Consider the following 18,893-nt stretch of genomic DNA (forward strand, 5'->3'; position numbering starts at 1 on the left):
GACAAGGGATCAGCATCAGCCTCTGTGATTTTCTGGCTGAAAGCACAGTTGGTTAATTAATTTTGACACATTCACAAATATCTTTACTGTGCTTAGGATGACTTTCAATACCTATGAAATGATGAATAACAACAATATGACTTCCATGAAGCTTGAAAAATACCTGCAAAGCCTCTATTGCTTCCAACAGATCACAGTCTGAATTAAAGTCCTAGGTGAGCAAGTGTTGCTTGCTTTGTACTGGACAGTTAATGACTGCAGATGTGCTTAAGATCTGAGGTGAACCAAGAGGTAAAGCTGTTACTTCACCTACTCATTATCCAACTGCAACAACAAACAACACTAAAAATCACAAGTTAGCATCGACTGTTGCCACTTTGTCTCTTCTGAGACAAAAAAATCTTCTCTTGCAGAGCTGCGATTTGTTACGGTGTGTGAGTGGTAGTGTGAACACAAGACCTGGACCTGCCTGTTCTACCATGCTTACTGTGCACATGGTCCTGATGGCCTTTATAAGTGTACTTTTGATACAGTCAGGCTCAAGAGGTTACTACATGGATCTTGTAACTCCTAAGCTAAAGAGAGGTATAAAGAGGCACTCTGAAATCTGTTACTCTGGTTAACTCAGAATATTAAAATAGACATTATTTCTTTTTAATGACATAGTCCCATATTAAAGAACAACCTGTCTAAACAGACAAAATAGCACCAAAATGTCTTTGTTCTGTTAAGTAATCAACAGCAGCTGTTGAATGGCATCAGGACTTTTTAAAGCTGACAAGCTATTGTGCAGTAAAAGCACATTATAATCCTTTATATAAAGAACACAGATATTATCCTTAAACATCTGTCCCCAGTTGCTATCTCCTTTCTTCATCTAAGAGAAAACTCTCTTCTGTGTTGTAAGGTGCTGTTTGATGGGAGCTGCTGCACAGTTCGACTTGACAAACCACTGAGGAACTCAGGTGACAGCTGAGAACGCAGAAAGCCAGAAGTCTGACAGACGACACCATGCTCTTTGGAAGACAGATTCAGATGTAAGCAAGATACAGATGGAGACCTTCCAATCAGTCAATCCACACTAGAAATGCGGTACATATTCTTAAGTTAACTAACAACTTATAGAGAACTGTGGTGGATTCTTCTTCAGCTGCTTAAAATTAGACTGGATACTTTTCTAGAACACACAATAATATCCAAAGAGGAATTAATTTGGTGAATCCCACTAGTTTTTGTGCAACATGATTGTGCAGTGGATCCATATTGGCTTCATAACCTATGAAACGCTCTTTAAGTTTCATGCTGGTTGTCAAGCAGTTTTAGAAAGTCACTTATACGTGGTGTGGCTCACTGCAAGTTGATGTGTTACACACTGCTTATCCTGATACTTTCTGGAGCTGGTCATACTAAAAATATGTCTGAGCTTTCAAACACTGATTTATATTATATATCAGAAAGAATGTCCAGGGCAGATTAATGGAGGGGTAAGAGGCTAGGAATAATTACATGAAACAGATTCAACTTTTTAAAAGGATCTAGCTACTAAATGGCCTCTGTAGTCTTCCATAAGAAGTGTGAATACTCCAGTACAATTCAAGCTGAATTGAATAGCTGTTTTCATATCCAAATTCAAATACCGTCTGTGCATATAAAACAGTTCATTTATTAGTCCAAATGTTACTGTTGTAGAGCTCTTGGAAAAATGTTCCCTCTTTCTTGAGTTTGTTCTTCATAAAAAGAAAGCTTTGGAGGGCCACCTAGAGAATTAAGTAGAAACATGGTTTCAGGTCTATATAACATAATACTGAGATATTATATAGATTATAGAATTTACACTTAAATAATTCAATAAATGGTACTCCTCAAAAGAAGGCAGATGACTGAGTTACACTGGCCTCCTCAAAGAGGCAGAGTGCAGGCAAAACAGTAAGACATCTCTCAAACAGAAGGTTGCCAAAGTGTTTCCTAACCTAAATGCAGAACTGTATGGTATCACCAGCAAACTGGTTGTGATTAGACTACAAGTGGGAGGAAACTTTCACACAGTACTATATTGTATTATAAAGATAAAATATCTAAATAAAAAGCAAAACAAAACCCTTTTGTGAAAGTGCAATGAGCTCTTTAGCACCCTCCAAGATCAATCTGAATGTATTTTCCAATGTTTCATCTACCTATCTAGCTGTTCACATCTCATCATGCTCTTCAAAACCTGACACCTCTGCAAAAAGTACATGAAGATGATGGCATGCACAGTAAGTAAACCTCCCCATTCATCTTACAGAGGCTGTGGATATCAACTGTTTCAGGGCAAGATTTCATACTGGCAGGCATAGAGGAGCGTACAGCTCTCCAGCACAGCTGTGCTGGAGGCAGCCACGGGAATCCTTGAGCAGGCTGTGCAAGATCTCCACAGCCTCCTCTGAGAGGAAACTATTGCACTGAGTCTGTTCAGCATGGCCAAGAGACCTCAGGACCACCTGGAACGACTCCTGGCATTTGCAGTGTCCCCTGGCATTTGCAACATCAGGCTCCTGGAGGCTCCTGGACCCTTAGGAGGGCAGCCCACATCAACACAGCCCTTGCAAGCAAAGCTGTTGCCGTCACAGCTTCTGTATTTTTCATCAGAGGTGGAAATGCAGAATGGCTTCTGCATCACACAGCCTGACACAGAAACTGTGGTGGCTGCTGCTGAGCACCGTATTTGTGTGGCGGGTTGATACTGTCCAGATGTCTCACTGACCACCACCATGGTCAATGCATGATTTCCTCTACTAAGAAAGTCTGCCCATCTCCAGCTTGTGTTACCTTCTTTGCAGGTTGGCCCCATCCACATGGCTGGGCATACGCAGTTCCCGTTGTATGGATTGCACTGGGATTTGCTGCCACACTGGCATCGCAGGGAGCAGTCAGGGCCGTACTGGTTCAGCCTGCAGTCTGGAAAGACAGAAGTGTTTGGAAGAGGGTGAATGCTCTCCCGTAGTCTCCATGTTCTCTGGCATCAGGAAGCTGCTTAGACAACTACATCTGTTAACATTAAAACATGACATTTTGGAAAGCCTTGCAGTCTTCAAGTTTCATCTACTGCATGGGCCGCCCAAACTGTAGCCCAGCTATCCTGAAGAAGTTCCCAGAACAGAAATCATTGCTGGTGTAAAACCAGTGGATGACAGCCCAACAGAAGAGATCTTGGGATTTGCTCAGGAAAGTTACTGTCAGCATCCTGGACCCACACTATCTCCTCCAGCAATCCACTGCATGGCTTGGCTGTCTGTGTGTGCCAGAAAAGAGCCTTCACTCAAAGAATGTGAAATTGAAAATTAATCTGTTTTATATATACTCTTATGTCTTACTCCGATTGCACAATTCTGCTGCCTCCTGGCAAATTAAACTCACAAAATGTCTCACTCCCAAATACAAATACATTTCATACCTAGGCTGATAAATTCTCATTGAAACTTTTCTATGCAGTCAGAGTAAAGGCATGAAGGAAAAGTTAGCAGTAGGTCACAAGGCAGGGTGCTAAATATACTGTAAACAATAGCCCTCTCTCCCTCACCTTGCTAGAAAATACTGTAAATAAACAAGGCGCTCGCTTTCTCACACAGGCACCATTAGGTAAATAAAAGTGCTGCTGAGCCCTGCATCAGCTGCAGCCCCAACACATGGGAGCACTCTCCCTGTGCGCCCAGAGCTTGGCCTTTTCAATTAGGAAATGTTATGAGAAAAGGTCTCCTCAAACACCTCTGGACCTGATTTTAATTTATGTAATACCACATTTTCATGTTAATAACAATGTGTATTTAAGACATCTGTTTGAAAGTCTGCAATGGTAATTTACTACAGAAAAAGAGTGCCCATAAAAGTCTGTTATATTCTCTCTCTCTTTTTTTTTAATTAACATTTTGCCTGTTTAATGGGTGCTTTACCAGAGTTCAAATTAAAATCAGGCCTTTTATCTTTATGGCCGCTGCACAGTCACAGCTGCTCACAGTTATATCACAGATGAACTGAGCCTAATTGAAAATAAAAATGCAAATAAAACCTACCCCATAACAGCTTTTCATGGACAGGGGCTACCCTAGCTGGTTTAAGAAAAATAAAAATAACTCCTAGAGTTTGCAAGGAGGAAAAACTCAGTTAATATTTTTGGTGCTGAGCTTCCCCCTTGCGTTTCCCTTCTACCTAAAATTTCAGTGGAAAGGACCTCAGCTGCAGGGGTGGCTGGTGTTCCCTGTCAGACCTGCGCCTGCAGACTGGGTGGCTTCCAATTTCTGACCACAGGACAGCGTGGAGAGGGAAGCAAATCCTCTTCCATTTTTGTTTTGCAGGTTGCACTAGCACTTAAGCTCCCAGGAAATACTTTGCACTAGTAACAGGCTGTTTAAAGGCCTTTCTTGCTCTATCCTAGTACAAAAGGAGAAATAACATTCCCCCACTCCTATTCTGGGGCTCAGGAGGGTTATGGTTCCTGGTGTAAACCTCCAATAGTAGCATGTGGATGTTTACTTTTTTTATCTTGTTTGCCACAGCATTAGGATCACAAATCTCTTCTTACATTTGTTTAAACCACTGCAAATCCTTTTACTCCAGTGATTACCCTAAATCTACTCCGCTGTAACTGTGATCAGAGTCTGGCTCAAGAATCTTGCCTGCCATTGCTGCCTCTCAACCCTGCGATCACCTCATCAGGGTAAAGTGGTGGTATTGGGTTTCCCCACAGGAGAATTTTCTCACCTATTCTTATACTCTTGTTACAGAATAATTCTCCTCTTGTGGGCCAACCATTTCCCAAGTACACAGCCCAAATACCTGTGCTGCAAATGAGGGAATTTTATTCGGATTAAATGTTCGTGGGCTACTGCTGAACACAGGCATAGCTGCTGCAGCTCCACTACCCTCATCTGCAGGGATTTCTCCTTGCTTCCCAGGAAAGCAAACCCAGAGCTGAACATACTTTCGCATTGGTCTGAAAAGGGTCACAAACGTCCATGGTTCAAAACCCACTGGCAATCAGATCCCTCCAGGCCCATTTGCACCCTCTGGAGTCTTCCCAGTGACATTTGCAAAACTGGGATTCTTGCTTTATTCTTCCCCAGCACACGTCCTCCAAAACTCAAGGCAAATGACATTTTACAGCTGACCCATAAACGGTTTTCCTATCTGTGTATCAATTTAAATATTGATTAAATCAAGATGTACAGTCTGTTGATAAAGCTGTTGATAACCTAAAGAGTAATTTGCTACAAACAATGTGTTCTTGAATACCAGCAAATGTCCTTTCAGAGTCACACTTAAAGCAGTATGACCTGTTGGTCTAACTATACGTAGCCCAGCCCACAGCAAATATTACCCTTACCAAGGTTACATTTCTCTCCAGTCTTCCCAGGTGGGCAAAGGCACTTCCCAGTCTCTGGATCACAAGGAGCTCCTCCACAGTCGCAACGGCGCTGGCACCTCTCTCCAAACCAGCCCCTGTCACAGCCTGATGGCAAGAGCACTTTTTTAGATGCACATTTAAATGGCAAGATGTGCATTAGGCCAGAGTTTTTCAAGGATGTCTCAGGGGAAAGCTCATAAACTCTCATCTGAAGCTAGTGTAAATGCCAAGTTTAATGAAGAATTGAACATAGCAGCATAGGCATAATATTTACATGAACTCTCCTTATGTCGGCTTCGTCTAATCTAACCTACCAAAGGTATCTGTAAATCTGTCCCAGAAACGTAACTGGCACTTATTTTCATTTTTAATTAGAAGTCTCTAGAAGACCATTCCATAACACTCAACAAGTCTGACATGCACCTATTTAATAATCTTATTTGGAGTTTTAGAAGCAAATTTAAAATCAGTAAAAGGAACTTATTTTTAATAAATGACATGTGGAACTCATTGCTGCAAGACATCACGGAGACCAGGACTTTCACCATATTAATTGGAACCAGATTCATTATTTTATAATGAAATGAGAATGCTCAGCTATATAACAGGTAAACAATCCCAAATCTAGTGTTTCAGGATATTCATAAAGCTCAAAATATGGAAGAATTTGCTTTCAAAAATAATTTGACTAATGACACAGGGTTTAGGGGGGAGGTATGTTGTTTTTTTGTTTGTTAGTTTTTTCCTTTTACATCAGCAGGGTACAAGTACCTTTCTCACAGTAGACACCTTGATAACCCAAAGGGCAAATGCACTGCCCTGTCACTGCATCACAGCTCGCTCCATTTTTACAGGCACATGTGTGAAGACAGCTTAGCCCATAAAATCCAAAGGGACACTCTGAAAAATGAAAGTATCAAGTGAGGGAGGTTTATGAAGGAAAACATACGTCCCTTTAAAATCCTCTCTATTCTCAGCTACATTCCCTGGGAATCAACAAAAACGATATTTACTGTTAACTCTAATAATGCCATGTGCTCTTGAACCTGTACCACCCCAGCATCAGAGGTATACAAGTTACTCAGATCTGGAAGCAGCTGGGTGATCTGGGACACCTCAAAAATTTTACCAGAACCGGTGAGGTGTTCACATGACTACTCCAAAGCCCCACATCCCATTACTGTTGGAAAAGGCTGCCTGGGGGCCTCCACTTACTGTGCTCACAGGAGTGGCCATAGTAACCCTCGGGGCATTGGCAGCAGCCCGTGAACCTGTCGCAGGTGCCGTTGTGCTGGCACGAGCAGTCCAAGCTGCAGCCAGACCCATACTTCCCTGGGAGACATTCTGCTGGCAGAACATGGACAGAAAAACAGACAAAGAAACAAAGTCACTGACCTCACCCAGAAAAGCTCTTATGTGATAGCTTCCAGCCTAAACGGTTCTATGATTCTTGTACAGCTGAGGTATGATGCCCATACAATAACTTGCAGAGTCAAGGGGAACATTTGTTATGAAGATACAGCATTTTTGTGCAACTATGTTGTATTTACATACTTTGATGAAAAATCTTTAATATTATATAGATGCTTGAACAGCAATTTCCTTGAACTTTCTATAGTCTACCTTTTTTTTAATTTGTCTTTTCATGTAGTCAATCTGAACCCATACCATGTGTTGTAAAACCACATAGTAAATGACATAAATTGTATCTTCTATTTTTTCTTCAGTATCTACAGCAATATTTTCTTTTAGGCTCTTAGAAAGTGTGAAAGAAAACACGAAGCTTTTCCTCCTCTGTGTTATCATTGGAGTTCACACTATTCCAATTCCTAATAAAACCAGGAGGATCTCTTTCACACATGGCAACAGTCTTTCCATGTATAATGAGATATCTGCTTTTACATAACTAAACACGTCTCAAATTACTGAAAACCAAGTCATGCAAAAGTGACGGTGCCAATATAATTAACCTAGGCATCATTTCTGCATAAGTTAAGTTCCCACTGCTGTGGTAATTTGAATCTGGGCAGAACAACTTAAATGAGTGTGGCTGTCCAAATAATCAGATTCATAACTCTGCAAATGTCACACAAGATCTTTCAAGAACATCATATCTTATCACTAGAAAAAGGATGCCTGATTAGCTGTCTTTGATTTCCAGACAAAACACACTCAAAACTACACTGCTGTGGAAATCGAGACTCAAATTTCCAATAACTTGGCTATCTCTGTTAGAAGATGAACAGTGAAGCTCTTTCTAGCGATATACCGTTCTTTATGCACTGTGTCCATGCTTACCCCCCCTGCTTGATATTAGAGACGTTTTATTTAAGCACATTTGTAAGATACACCCACAATCCACTACTCCACTTGGTGACACCTCCATGACCCTACTGGGACTTTGCAACCCAAATACAGCCCATGTGTGGTCACAGATATTTCAAGTAACCGACAAATAGAGATGAACACAGGTGGCCTATGCAACACAACATCAGCAAGTTATTGGTAGACTGCACTTTTTTAGTGCCTGCTCACCGTGCTATTCACATTGTGAGTGGCTTCATGTAGTCAGCATCTTCTCTTTTCCCCCTGCTCCTTCTCAGCACACACATACACATGAAGGGGGCCCTCTGAGTCTTCTCAGGTGCAAAGTGAAACAATTGCATCAAAGAATTCTGCTAAAAAGTGTCAATTCTATATGATACGTTTATATGGGGACACTCCCGTATAATGACCAGTTCTTTGTCAAGATATGTACGGAGGTTGAAGTAGATATTCTAGAGATGTCAGGGACAGAAAGGCTGCAAATGAAAGCCCTGGAGTGTGTTGGGGAGATTGCATCGTGGCAGTTATGATGTAACAAAGACAATGTCTAGAATGTGAACTTGGAACTAACTATTTAGTTTACATTACACCAGTAAACTCATGGTTTCATGATAACATTTAAGTCCATAACTACACAGATATCTCTTATATGGAGACATAAATTGGAACAGAAATGCAGAATGACTTTTGGGAGATGGACAGAAAGACACGGAAAAAGTACTCTGGGCTGGCAGGAGGGTTTCTGGAGTGAAAACTGATCTTATTCTGTTTAAGTGTGCTTTGTCTTTTGTATGGGAGAGCTGTCATGGAGAAGTAAGGGCAAGATAGCAGGACAATCTCAATTGCTTTGGACAGATGCTATCAGAAATGTACTAGCAGGGAAGTCAATACATAGGAAGTTCAACTGCAGTCCAATGTCAAAGGGAAAATAACAAGAGAAAACATTACAAGAAAGGAGGGAATTGTGGAGTTCTGCTCACCTTGGAGGAGCACATGAAAGACACAAAACAATGTTCCCATGAACAAAAGTACAAAAAAGTTGGACAGAAGAAGAAATAGGAGTCCATACAAAGGAATTTATGAGCGCTACAGAGCAGGACTCATGAGGAAACTGCCTCTGAAAAAAAGACCTAAGCTCCAACTAGGGGCAGTTGTGTGTGGGAGAAGTTACAGAGACAAATCCAGCTGGGAGGGAGTTTAATTAGACAAAAAACTGTCCCCTTCTGTGGGTCTGTAGACACTGTGGATCCCTGCTTGAATGTACATATCCACTATCATCAAAGCAGAAAATTACCTTTCTCACACGATCTTCCTGTCCAGCCAAGCCCGCAAGTGCAGTTGCCATCCACGTGGTCACAGATACCACCATTCTGACAGGTACATGTCAGGCGGCAGTTGGGGCCATATTGTCCCTGGGGACACACTATAGAGAATTAACAAAGTTTGAAAAAAAAAAAATTAGCATCCCAAAATAGGATGAAAGTGACAGGGAATAAATACAAAATAACAAATAATGCATGCCCCCCACAGAGTATGTCAAGCGTCTGGTGTCTCCTGAGGGCTGTGGGACAGTCTACTCCATGCTTTTGAGCAGTTTAATCGGAACACTATCTCACCATATCTCCTCATTTGGCTTCATTCCAGATTTGCTCCTCTTGCTCTCCTCCCTTTGTCCCATCTCCCAGCTCCTCCTTTTCAGCAAATACTCTCCCTTCGCTTTTTCAGCCCTAGCAATATGCTTCTAAAGTTAGTTCCTTCTATCCACAGCGCCCTCACACTGCTCATGTCTATGTTCTGTTTGCACTGCAGTCTCTGAAACGAGTCGCTTCAGCTTTGTGGAGAAGCCAGTGCAATGGTACTGAGTGTGGTGGAGCACAGCAGTGAGATGTGGGCAAGAGATGAGGGCAGGATAAATGCAGGGTGATGGAGCGGAGAGGGACAGGGGCTGAGTACAGCAAACTGCAATGTTATCAGGTAAAGGCATTAGGAAACATGGTTATAGACAATGTCTGGCGCTAGAGTTTATTTGCTGGTTGTTTTAAGAAGTGTGTCACCAACTGACAAGATGACCTTGGGTCCCGCTTTGTTACCTTGCTGACAGCTGAGTCCCATTTGGCCGGGAGGACAGGTACACTTGCCAGTCCGTGGGTCACACTGACCTCTACCACATGCACAGAACAGGGTGCAGTCCTTCCCATATCGGTTTTCAGGGCAAGCTGAAGAAAACACAGTCTTTTGTTAAACACCTTGGGTACCCAATGCCAGATTTCATTTTTAACACAGGCTGGATCTTATAGGTAGAGCTGGTTTTGTTTTTATTCCAGCTAATGTGCTTCAAAGCAACAACTATGAAAGCAAAACTCATCCAAAGTCCTGACTGCTTCTTCCTTTGAAGTTTTACTTGGGGCTATAAATATAATCCATGGTTTCACATGGAACATTTAGTAGGTTTCCTACCAAAAAGGTGAGCGTACCACTGAAATATGAGCTGCTCATCCTTTCAGCTAAAGACATCTTTTCTTCCTTAATTGATGCTGTCCTAGGCTGAAGAGCAAAGCTATAGATTACTAAACATTAAAGCATTGCCTTTCTGTGAATAAGCTGAAGAGAACTTTATAGAGATCACAGCTTTGGAAATAGCACAGAAATTCAGCCACGCAATTTAGCTCAAAAATAGAGAAGTAGGAGTAGGGTTGCCATGGAGTCTTTGCCAGTTTTGCCATGACAAAACTTGATCTTTTTCCCATTTATTGAAACTAATGGCACCATAGTGTGAAGCAAAATATTGAGATAATTTCTCAACCTAGAAATTTTGGACAGGAAGAAGGAACTTGAGCGATTCACGCTGAGCTGGCTCTAGAAATAAATTTGGGCAAGCAGGTTGTAATCCTGGGATGAGTGTCCTCCTATGCATGCAGGAGAGAGGGAAAATATTTTGCAAGAGATTTTTTACAAAGGTGGAATCCTGATTTACAATTCAAGGAGGAGGTAGCTGGGATCTGTCTGTTTTTCTACTGCCAAGCTCTTGTGCAGATTATTCTCTCTGCTGTTTTTTGAAAGAAGCAGAACATGAATGTTGGCTTACTTTTACTACAGTCGGCTCCAATGAAACCAGGCGCGCAATCACAAGTTCCCGACACAGGGTTGCAAAGTCCTCCATTCACGCATTTACAGGGTTTTTGACAGTTTGAACCATAAGTACCTGTTGGACACCCTGTTTTAAAAGAACAAAATAGCAATTAGGCTATGTTGCTACTGGGCCCATTGCACTTCGTGTAATAAACACTTTGTTGCTTTCAACCAAAATTAGATTTTCATTTTCTAACTCTATTCACTTATAGAGAGCCAAGAGCAGCCATTGACAAGCAGATGGTTGCCTTGGGCAATGCACTCCTCAGGGCGGCAAGGCAGCGCTGTCTTCCAGTGTCCAACTCCTGGAGAGCTGGACCGACTGCTGCTGTCGAGCCTGCTCCTCCCATTCCTCATAAGTGACAGTAGCAAGAAAAGTAAGCTGACTTCCTCAGGTTTTCCTCCTGGATTTTTATTCCAAATCAACCTGTCCCCCCTTTCTCTCCTATGGCAGAGATGGGGCCTTGGTTCTTCTTCCTCTGGGCAGCAACAGCCTGGTTTGCCCATGATGGGGAGAAGCCAGGCACTATCTCTGCCATTGGTCATTTTATCTGACCAATTACAGATACTAGGGCAGATCTCATCTTTCAAAGCAGTTTAAGTTGGAGAAAGTTTCTTTCCTTTGTAATCTACTTTCACTCCTAACTGGAGTTTGCATTCCTCTGGCACATCTGGCTGTGGATGGAAGACCATGAAAATGTGCACATGACAATAACACAGAATTTCAGAAGATGCCTTCTCAGAAGATAGATACATGAGAGAGATGTACTAAACACAAAGCCAGAAAATTCTCTGAGAAAAAAATAAACAAAAGTGTCTGTATTTTCTAATAACCATAAGAAATATTAGACCTGGATGGATTGCTGAGTCAGTGTTATATGGCAACGAGCTGTTCATGAAGAGGTTTTTCATGTGGTAGAGAGTATTTCTGGTCTCTTTTTGGACAGCTAATGTTGAAGGAGCTCTGAATACAAGGATCAGGAAGACATGAATGCATCTGCCATGCTAAGCTCATGTCTTCAAGATACTCTTTAGAGCAATGGAGGCTGGAACTGAGAAGAAGAGCTGGGCAGAGCTGTGCCTCCATCTGACAGGGTCTCCTCCAGCGTGCCACCACTGAACTGTGGAGATGCAGGTTATTTTCTCAACTTTCCAGTGTACTGGAAGGGGGGCAAGCTGGTGCTTTTAGAGCAACATGATCATCAGTGAACAGTTACACTAGTGCTACTGCCTCTACATGCCATTTCTTTGCTCCTTCCTTCCTTCTCTTCCTCTAGCAAAAGGAAAGTCCATGGCTACTTTGGATTCGTGGTTGAATATGTATTTGTACATGTCTCCAAGCAACAGATCTCTTGCAGTCTACGCATAAATAAATGTATATATTTTCTGTCTTTTCTGAAGGAATAAAAGCATGGTCTGAGTGGCTGGAGAAATCTCTGGATTTTTTGAACTATTCAATAGAGAGGAAGAGCTTATGGTGAGGCTTTAAAGCAATGCCTTTTAAAATAAAACTAAAAATTGGCTTCTGCTCAAATCAGGATAACAGATCATCAGAGCTAAACAGATACACACTTTTACAACACGCAGATACTCTTCCCAGCCCTTCTCAACCATGGCTTCTTCCTTCGTCATCAGTGCTTCCATCTGTCAGTACAGAAAATTTGTTTCATGTGCAAACCCTGGCATCAAGGAGTGAGCCCTGCAACATCCATTTCATTTCCATCAAGGCATGAAGTTAAGGACACACCCAGATTAAATTATTCAATTGGATTCTAAGTGGCTTTCTCTCTTCCTCCTCCCTTTCCTTTTGGTCATCATTTGGCTTTTCTCTTTTTTAATTTTGTTTCCCACACTCCCAAACATGCTGCTTCTTCCTGGCAAAGCTTTCAGAGTTGTTCCTCTGCTCAAGACCAGCAAGAGCTGTGTCATTACTGAAAGGGATGCAGTAATCTCCCTTTTACCAGTTTATTACCCTTTTGCATTTTGTTTAGTTTAGTTCAACAGGGAGCAGGACAAGCAGGGCAACCTCACCAGCTGCAACATTCATGTGACTATTAACAAGGCCATCCCATCTGTTACCACTTTGCAGGAGAACTTCTATGCAGATAGCTAGGGCAACTTAGACAGTGTCCTGCCATTTAAGGCTCTGCCTTCATAAAGAGGGTTAGCTTCTAATCACCAGCTATCTCATAAAGACATTTTCTAATTTAACAGTTTCCTGTGCATGTGACTTATGTTTTTCTGAGAACAGCAGGAGCAGCAGCCAGATACCTAACACATTTCCTGATTTTTCCTTCTGGTTTGGGTGGATTTGCCATAACCAAGAGTTCCTAAATCTTTTCAAACCAACTACATACACTAGGGCTTTTCTTACCAATCGTATTAATTGCATTGTCGGAAAAGCACTTTTGAAGCATCCTGTTACCTACAGCTTGGAGGTGAAGCTGGTGAGATCTGACTCAGGGTCCACTCAGCCCTGTAAGTGTCACAGAGACGTAGCATGGGGGTTTTTTTCCATTGGAACACTGCTCGCCGCTTTTTATTCATAACTTCACTCAAGTAGGTATGCCTGTCCATTGAGTTATGGACAACTGATGGGAACCTTATTGCTAGTTTGCTGCTTCCTCTGGATCCTGCCAAGAGCCTGTTTCAGCTCTTCACTCCAAAATTTGAGAACATGAAAGCCTCATTGCTCTTGGCTCCTGGAAATTTGGCTTCCCAGCCAACTACACCTTTTATAGATTCTTTCTTCAACCTTTTTTCACAGTACTATAAATATAGTAATAGTTGCCAGAAACTGTTTCCAGCAGCATCCAACCACATGTTGACTGGACTGAAGCCCATTTCACGTCTTTGGGAGCAGCTCCCTATGCTGGTTTTAATATTATATTGAAAGTGTCTTCATCCTGGAGCAGCCCCAGTTCTCTCTGTAGTGAGGACAGCAGGAACATGGAGTATTCCCACCAAAGTCACGACAGCTATCCTTGGTTATCAGACAGTCGCTTCAGAATCAGCTCCATGATCTCTCACTCCACTGACGTGAACCTAAAAATAACTCTTAAACTGGTATATTTCCATTTTTGTGTCTGTCTATGCAATGGTCAGAGTGGCAGAGGGGCAAATAGAAAAAACAACCACACAGACGCAAGACCAATTTTCTCTCTCTGTGGACCTGCACCATTCCATTATCTCTCCAGTAAAACATTGAACAAAACTGCATTTATTAACTGAGAATTTGCTGTACAAGATACTGTGTATTTCTGGAATCTAAGAGAACACAGTGCCATAAATTATCATGTCTCATATGCTCTAGGTTCAATCCTAGCTACACCAGAGCCCATGGAAAAATCCCCTCTGAATGCAATGAAATACAGATTTTAATTTGTAAGTTATTTCTTTCATATCAGAACTTTTGTGTCCTTATTAGTGTTTCAAATTTTTAAAATTCTGAAGTAAAATCTTAAAGATTCAAGCAGGCTTGAGGACATTTACTATAATCTATAGAGATTTAGTACTATATACACAGGTAATTACTACTGAAAGATTACTACATAAAAGTAATATGCTAGCCATGATAAAGTCCTTTAAAAGGATACTGTTAAATACTTGATCTCCACTACTGCTCTACTATAATATTTATTATAATCTAATGTATAATGGATCTAGATGGGTCTAGCCTAGATTTTGAAGGCTGGATTTCAATCTCACTTACAGCGAGAACTGATGTACAAAGGAGGATAGACTCATCCCTTACATTTACATTTATATTTTAAAGAATAACTTGTGATGACATGATGGTAAGACAAATGACCATCTCTAAAATGAGCCACTTTCCTACTTGTACTCAAGGAATGAAGAACAGGTTTAACCCTTACTAGAGTTGCATATATCGCAGTTGGTGCTTGTATCCAAATTGTCACCCAGAAAAGAAAGCAAACCAAATGGATACACGCTGCACTCCTGAGAAACTAAAATCAGCATCTGTCAAAAAGAGAAAGTCTGAGCCTAAAGGATGATGGCTTTTTTTTTTTTAAAATAAGATGATTATAAGCCATGGAGTAAAAACAAAATTAAAGTTGTAAATAAAAAGGTAATTAACTGTCTCCTTTATTGGGTACTTTGGTATATGTTTCTTATCAGTTGCCACATTCCACCAGAAACAACTTTACAGATGTCCTAAAATACCAGCATGAGACATGTGGATCTGGGAATATTTTTTATGATTAAGTGTTTAGCCAATTGGCATTTTGTCCTCTACACCATTCACCATTTTTCAGTCCAGAGTAACTATTTGTTTGATTGCTGCTTAGAAGGCCCTACAACTTAGCTAACTTTATGAATCACTTAGATTCATTGCCAGTTGCAGCTTCTTGTTTTCTAAGAACCATTTGTCCTTACTTGAGCACATAGATTTCAGGAAGCATTTTGGCCTAAGTATATGGAAATGAAAAAGCTAGTCAATATTGATACTGATATTCTTCAACATGGCTTGAAATTGGAAATAATTTAGCTAGTAAATGAGTATTTTATTTGTAATTAATTTAAAAAAAAAATAAAGTTTTTTTTTATTAATCCCTTGCAATAATACAGGTACTTTTATTATTGTAAATTAACCCAACCTATACTTACCTTATCTCAGCCAACTCTGAAGGTACTGACACAGATGAACTCAAAGCACCAGCACATGCTTCTGTGTTACTCATTCCTCACTCAGAAAACAGGCAGCCCCAGTATGATACTCACGGAGGTTGCAGCGGGCCCCGTGGAACCCCGGGTGGCACACGCAGTCGCCAGTCACCGGGTGACATTCCTCATTCTCAGCAGAGCACTGACACACTCCGTTACAGTTCTTACCATACGTGCCTGGTGGACAAGCTTGGGGAAGAGGAAATGTAAACCAATAAATTAAATTTGTCTTGGTAAATATAGCACTCAAACAAAGAGCGAGCTCAAATTTATTAAATAAAACCCCTGCCTACAGAACGATGCTCTCCACCGGGACTTTGGATTTATTACATTTACTTGGGGGTTACTTCACTGCTTGATTTTGTTTTGTTCAGTCAATTTGTGCCCAACTGTCAAGGGCCAGATACAATTTTCTTGTCACTAGAGAAAATCATAGGGAAATGTCAGGTAAAATTGACTAAAATAACAGTATAATTCACAGGGGACCAGGCGGGTGGATAAAGACATTCTACCTTTTGCAGAGAGTTTAAACTTGCAAAGCTGCTGTACCACAAACATCTTTACAGGCTACATTTTGCCTGTTGGCGGCCAGAGTGCCTACAGGTTTTGGACTTTCCATATCTGATTCTTATGTCTCACTTCCATTAAGTTGTGGGTCAGGATTTAGAGTCCTTTGGTGAAGGATATGGGACACCAATGTCAATTCTTCTAATACTCTTTGTTGTTTATGTTCTTTTCGGTAAAGCAGCGCTCAGGGAAAGCGCTGAAGGAAGAATAAAGTCATGCAGCCAGGGTCACAGACTGCGCCTGCTTTCAAAGACAGCTCCAGACAGCCAAATTCAACATTGAAGAAAAACAAGCTAATGACATTTCCATGAGCTCCAACAGCGAGAATAGACAGTCTCTCATGGGGACAAGGCCAACAGAAAGCAGAGCTGCTGCTTTAGCCACAGCACAAAGACAACTGCGGGAAGGAGTCGGGCTCGGCTGGCACCTCCTCAGTCTACTCTGATCCAGTTCAGTCCCTGCAGTTCCTGTGAATGTAGAGAGGGCAAACCCTGCCAGCCCAAACTGTGCTGGGTACAGAGGTCAGAACCTGCCAAAACATTTGGGTGAGTGACACACAACCCTTGTCCATCTCCTTTACTGTGAGGTAGTTGCCTCCTCCCTCTTCAGGCGTCGATAATATATCATCAGGTTTTGATTTAAGAAGTTAATTTCTTAATTAACTTACAAGGAAAGTATTTGCATTCTTCTAACAAACTTACTTTTCTCACAGCCGTGGCCGGTGAATCCTGGAGGACAGTCGCACTCTCCCGTCAGGTGATGGCAGGGGGTACCCGCAGGACACCGGCCCCGCTGGGCACAGCCTCTGCCATAGCGGCCAGGCAAGCAAGCTGCAAGGTTGCAACCGATTCTTGTTAGGGCAAGGGCCAGGCAGGATAGGACAAAAATACCCCCTTGCAACAGATCTGCTGCACCCATCCCCGTGAACACTCCCAAACTGACCCATGGATCAACGTGGGAGTGAAAGAATCCTGTCACTGGCTCTGGATCCAGGAGGAATGCACGCACCGACACGAGCTTTCCTACTTAAATACCCAGCAGACACTCACGTTTGTCACAGTGCCTTCCTCGCCATCCCTTTTCACAGCGACACGCTCCAGTTTGGTGGTGGCAAGACAGGCCGTGAATGCAGTCACATTGCTCCTCACACCGCTTGCCAAAAAATCCTGGGGGGCAGACTGTGAGGAGAAGCAGAGAGCAACAGTTCTTCCTGCTGCACCGAGAAGCATCCAAAATTGGCAAATGAGCCAATGTTGTTGTTCTTGCACACGATAATGTATATTCAGAAAAATATCTTTGAAAGAGAGTGTATTAAAAATATTAAAAGCATTTAGCATTGGCTATTAATGAGACTGTACATGAAAGTTTCCAAAGACTTAGTCAGTCTAGAGTACAAATACAGATGTTTACTATAGAGATGCCGATGCCATTCACCTCTACACAGACAACAGGACAGTTGTTTGAACAGTGAAACTAGTGTCCAGGTACAGCTTTCCACCTCACTCGTCTCTGCAAACTGATCAGAGAAAGCAAGGCCTAAGACAAGAAAGGTAGGCACTGTGAAAGCTTTACAGGTGACGGTGGCAGAGGCTTTGTGAGTTCTCAGCACCTCAGAAGACATCAAAAAATTGCTTGTGGCTTTTGTGCAAAAATCACCGCACCTCAGTGGCTGAGCTGAAGGCACATTTCAAGCCATCTGATGCCTACTGCTTATGAGATTTCTATTTCGGGATTTACATGGACCTAACCAGACATGTCATATCTGGACCACATGCAAGGTAGATGCAATCTGAACCATTATAGTCTACTTTGCTAAGTTCCTCTTGATGACTTTCAGAGACAGAATAGCATGTAGTTGATCTGCAAACTTTCCTTACAACTCACTCCCTTTCGTATGTTCTTCCTTGTAACCATAAGGTAGAGAAATACCTTCATTTTTTTAGCAGGTGGGGAACAGAAGTAGGAGGAAATAAAATGATCTGGACAAGGACATGTATTTGTGGTTGGGCAGAGATCTGCCTGGAGGGGTGCCGAGACACGCGGTGAGCGCTCACACCAGCATTATTTCTTATTGGAATACAGAATACTGGAAAATTAAGATACAAAATAGAAATGGACATCGTATTGTGGAGGCAAAAATGGCTGATTGCACAAGAGAGTGTTAAAATAAAGCATTCTCAGAAGGAACTACCCTTACCAACATCACAGTGGTCCCCGGTCCAGCCAGCATGGCAGATGCATTTCCCCGAGTGGTGGTCACAAACCCCATGGTGGCAGCTACAGTTCTGCTCACAGCCTTCTCCATACCTCCCCTCCTTACACTCTGAAATGAGATGGGGGAGACTGACGTGGGGTGGGTCAGGCTGGAGGAGCTCCAGGGAGAGCAGATTTATTCCTCTGAAATATGGTGACCCACCTACGCTGGTCCTAAAAGTCTTCAGCAAGGGAGATTTTGAAGCCTCAACTAGCAAAATACTCTAGAAATACAATGTTTTCCTTGTAGAAGATTTATTTTGGTTTGTTTTTCTCTTCAAATTGAGTTCATTACCTACCTTTCCCATCCCCAAGGAACAGTGAATAGCTTTTTCTTCCCCTTTGTCCAGTACATTTCTAGCACCACGGTACATTCAAGTGCCAATATCATATCTCATAACTCAGTATTCTCATTCCTGACTATGCAATCTCCATATTTTTTAACCTCTCCACATCTGGTGCTCTCCAGCCCTCTGCCCCTCATCTGTCTTCTTTCTGGGCTGTCTCAAACCAGACCTCACCAGAAAACTGAATTTCCTTGCTGAGTGACAAA

General features: G+C 42.0%; 1 protein-coding gene across 1 annotated transcript in view; it reads right to left on the reverse strand.

Moving 5' to 3' along the window:
- Nucleotides 1-1,677: 1,677 nt before the first annotated feature.
- LOC104539042 (multiple epidermal growth factor-like domains protein 6) overlaps nucleotides 1,678-18,893 on the reverse strand; it is an 85,102-nt gene continuing 67,886 nt past the window's right edge. The window contains 13 exon segments of the mRNA XM_010182466.1: nucleotides 1,678-1,757; nucleotides 2,809-2,981; nucleotides 2,983-3,148; nucleotides 5,360-5,485; nucleotides 6,152-6,280; nucleotides 6,596-6,724; nucleotides 9,000-9,128; nucleotides 9,796-9,921; nucleotides 10,791-10,919; nucleotides 15,578-15,709; nucleotides 16,789-16,917; nucleotides 17,137-17,265; nucleotides 18,285-18,410. Of these exon segments, the coding sequence (XP_010180768.1) occupies nucleotides 1,678-1,757; nucleotides 2,809-2,981; nucleotides 2,983-3,148; nucleotides 5,360-5,485; nucleotides 6,152-6,280; nucleotides 6,596-6,724; nucleotides 9,000-9,128; nucleotides 9,796-9,921; nucleotides 10,791-10,919; nucleotides 15,578-15,709; nucleotides 16,789-16,917; nucleotides 17,137-17,265; nucleotides 18,285-18,410 (1,703 nt within the window).

This window comes from Mesitornis unicolor, unplaced genomic scaffold (assembly GCF_000695765.1).
Source record: "Mesitornis unicolor isolate BGI_N332 unplaced genomic scaffold, ASM69576v1 scaffold24594, whole genome shotgun sequence".
In the NCBI taxonomy this organism is placed as follows: Eukaryota; Metazoa; Chordata; class Aves; order Mesitornithiformes; family Mesitornithidae; genus Mesitornis; species Mesitornis unicolor.